Source organism: Octopus bimaculoides, chromosome 20 (genome assembly GCF_001194135.2).
Source record: "Octopus bimaculoides isolate UCB-OBI-ISO-001 chromosome 20, ASM119413v2, whole genome shotgun sequence".
Taxonomy (NCBI): domain Eukaryota; kingdom Metazoa; phylum Mollusca; class Cephalopoda; order Octopoda; family Octopodidae; genus Octopus; species Octopus bimaculoides.
Window position 1 is genome coordinate 24,869,300 of NC_069000.1, and position 3,443 is coordinate 24,872,742.

The 3,443-nt window shown below is 34.9% G+C and overlaps 1 protein-coding gene across 1 annotated transcript in view; it reads right to left on the reverse strand.

The window, feature by feature from the left end:
* Positions 1 to 428: 428 nt before the first annotated feature.
* The window catches only part of LOC106879876 (large neutral amino acids transporter small subunit 1), a 38,333-nt gene continuing 35,318 nt past the window's right edge, over positions 429 to 3,443 (reverse strand). The window contains exon 9 of the mRNA XM_014929644.2: positions 429 to 811. Within this exon, the coding sequence (XP_014785130.1) occupies positions 759 to 811 (53 nt within the window). The 3' untranslated portion in view covers positions 429 to 758. The remainder of the gene's footprint in view (positions 812 to 3,443) is intronic.

Here is a 3,443-nt window from a genome sequence, read left to right on the forward strand (position 1 = left end):
GGTGGCACATAAAAGACACCATTTCGAGCGTGGCCGTTTTCGTGCGGGTGACACGTAAAAGCACCCACTACACTCTCTGAGTGGTTGGCGTTAGGAAGGGCATCCAGCTGTAGAAACTCTGCCAAATTAGATTGGAGCCTGGTGTTGCCATCCGGTTTCACCAGTCCTCAGTCAAATCGTCCAACCCATGCTAGCATGGAAAGCGGACGTTAAACGATGATGATGATTTCTATATTTACTATCTTGAATTTAATCAATCTAGTTATGATAATTTTTCACTCTTCCGTTTCTATTAGTTTTTATTCTTGTTATTTTTTTAAAAGATAATCCTGAGGAAGGTGGGTTTTTCAACAGTTTGAAACTCTGGAGTTCTTGCTGCAACACCTACCATAAATAGAACTTTGTTATATTATCAATATTCTCAGGTATTAGTATATAAGAAATATATGCATATTTTTATTCAGATAGTGGAGAATCAGCTTGTCTGTTGTGTATCATATTTACAATCAGCTATTGATACTTAGGAGTATATCCATAATTGTTTGGCTTGTCTGATGTCACACAAAATAGATATGAGCTGATTCCTCATAATTTCAACACACCCATATCCTGTACTAGCAATGATTAACAACCTACTTTGTTGAGGTTTGTGAAACATGATATTGCAGGCCATATATAATATGTGTGTCTGGCATGCATGATTTGTACTATACAAGTGGTTTTCGCTTCTTGTTGAGATCCTTTTTTTTTTCTCTTTCTTATGCTGCAACTCTCATGTTGAATAATTTTTGGAGTATAATACTTGATTTGTCTGGAATATAGAAACAAGTCAAAATAAGGAATAATTGAGTAACAACAACAATAAACTACACTGTCTATAGGAAGGTTTACTGCAGTACTATCAATTATTAGAAATACAAAGATTATTGCTATTAAAAATATAATTACCTTCTCTCACCATTGACTAGCTCTGTCTCTTTTAATATTTATTACTCTTACACACACTCTTGCCAACTTCACCCATCTGTCTGGATTCTTATGTCATCACTCTTGCTTCTATTCATTTCGAACAATATAGTTAGTGCTTGAACACATTGTTGGGAAGTGAAAACTGTCTAGCCCTGATAGATTGCAACCTCACCTAAGCCAGTGCCATGATAAAGTTCATCCAATGCACTCTATAATATTGGCAATTGAACAGAAATAATGCAACTTTAGTCTTGTTGAGGACATGATGTCTTTAGTACTGGTGTTACAATAAAATATACCCAGTACACTATAAAATGATTAGTAATAGGGACGGCATCTAACTATAGAAACTCTGCTAGAAATTGAATGAATGAGTGAGATATACTCCTGCATGTCTAAGAGGGCAGTAGTTCTGAATAACAACTGACTCAGATTATGACAACCTGTCTAACCCATGCCAACATGGAAAGCAGATATAAAATGTTAGTAATGATGTTGAGGACTGTTGTGGTTTCTTGATACTGCCAGGTGTTATCTTTAGATTTGCTGGGGAAATCAGTCATAGTAATTATAGTTTGTTTAACCCTAGGTTAGCCCTGACTGGAGATATTCTAACATTGATCATCTGGTCCAGTTCTTTCTTTTCTTCCAAGCATATTATATGTAAGACTACATTATCCAGTGTTTCCTATTTTTTAAATTAAAACTTTATTTTGTGATTTGATAGAAGCTCTCATTGAATCAAGTGGAAGGGTGCTATGTCTTTTCATCCAGTGTCACTTTGTCCACGACTTTTCGTCTGTCGTCTTTTTGTCCACTTTTAAATAAACTCTTTAGAAAACAAGGTGAAATATCTCTAATGATATATTCACAGAACTATAACGAGCCTTGTTATAGGATTGTTATTATCATTCTTTTTCCTTCTCTGTTAACAGTTTTACTTCTTCTTTTCCCTTCTCTGTGTATAGAGAGTGCTGCAAATTTAGTGTACACATTTTTAATTTACCCATCTCAAAACGACAAAATTCATAGTATCGACCAAAAACAAAAGAAAAGTAGTTCATGAAAGTAATTACATCTACGATTTCCATTCAAGCAATACAAAATTAGGAAAAGAATACTGGAGATGTGAGAAAGGAAGACTATGTTCAGTGCGAATTCACACTGTAATGGAAAACAATAAGCCAAAAATTATTTATTTTTCAAGTGAGCACCTTCATCCAGCTGATGTAGATTTGTTAAATGCTAGAAAAGCAGTTGCAGAAATCAAGCATGAAGTGGCAGAAAACATAGCAGCAAGTTCACAAAGCATAACAGCAGCTAACAGAAAATACTTGCTCACAACTTCATTTGCCTGTACTTTCTAGGATTATTCAAAGGTGCCGACAAAAGAAATTCTGGATTCCCTGCTAATCCAGGGGCTAGAACTGGTTTTGAAACATCTGAAGAATATTGTAAACTTGATAATGGCAAACAGTTTCTGAGATACGATTCGGGTATAGAGGATTAACTATGCATATACTAGCATTTGCATCAGAAAGTGCTCTTCAGGATATAGCATTATATCGTCGTGTGATGGAACGTTCAAAATTGTGCCAGAACAGTGGTTTCAACTGTTTAGCATTCATGTACAAGTTGAAAGTAGTAGTTTTCCACAGGTCTTTGCATTACTGCCGAATAAAGCAAAGCAGATATATGAATTATTTTTCAAGCTATTGAAAATTATGCAACCTAATGCATATCTGCTTGATCTCATGGCAGATTTCGAAGTTGCAGTTCATAAGGCATCTAATTCATCGTTCCCTAATTCATCTATTGTAGCATGTTTCATTTGAGGCAATCAGTATTTTGAAAAATTACAGATTTAGGCCTCAAAGAAAAATACAATAAAGACTGAATTCTGTCTTAAAATTCGATATTTTTCAGCATTAGCCTTCCTACTCGTCGAAGAGGTTTATGAAGAATTAATAGATGATTAAGAAAACCTACTGAATTCATTGCTTACTTCGACTTGTCCTACATAGGCCTTGTGAGAGGATGTGGTACTAGACGAAGGAGAGAACCACCTACATTCCCAATTGCTGTATGGAATGTTAATCAGCGTATTCTTCAAGATCTTCCCAGAACAAATAATGTTGCAGAGAGGTTTCATTCTGCGATAAAGCGTTTGGCAGGTGGAGCACATTTGCATATTTGGTAAATTAATCAAAACTCTGAAGGAAGAGGAAGGGTTTGTTCTTGGTAAAATGACTCAAATTCTTTGAGGAGATCCATCGAATTCATGAACACGGTATCGAAGAATAGATGAATGCCTCAAAAGATTGTTCACTGAATATGGGTCAACAAGAAAAATTGATTTTTTTTGAAGCGTGTAGCATATAATTTGCGTCAATTTTAAGTGATCATAATAAATCATTAGTTATATCTTATTGCTTTTTTAAAATGACTTTTTTTTAAATAAATTTTTCCACAGT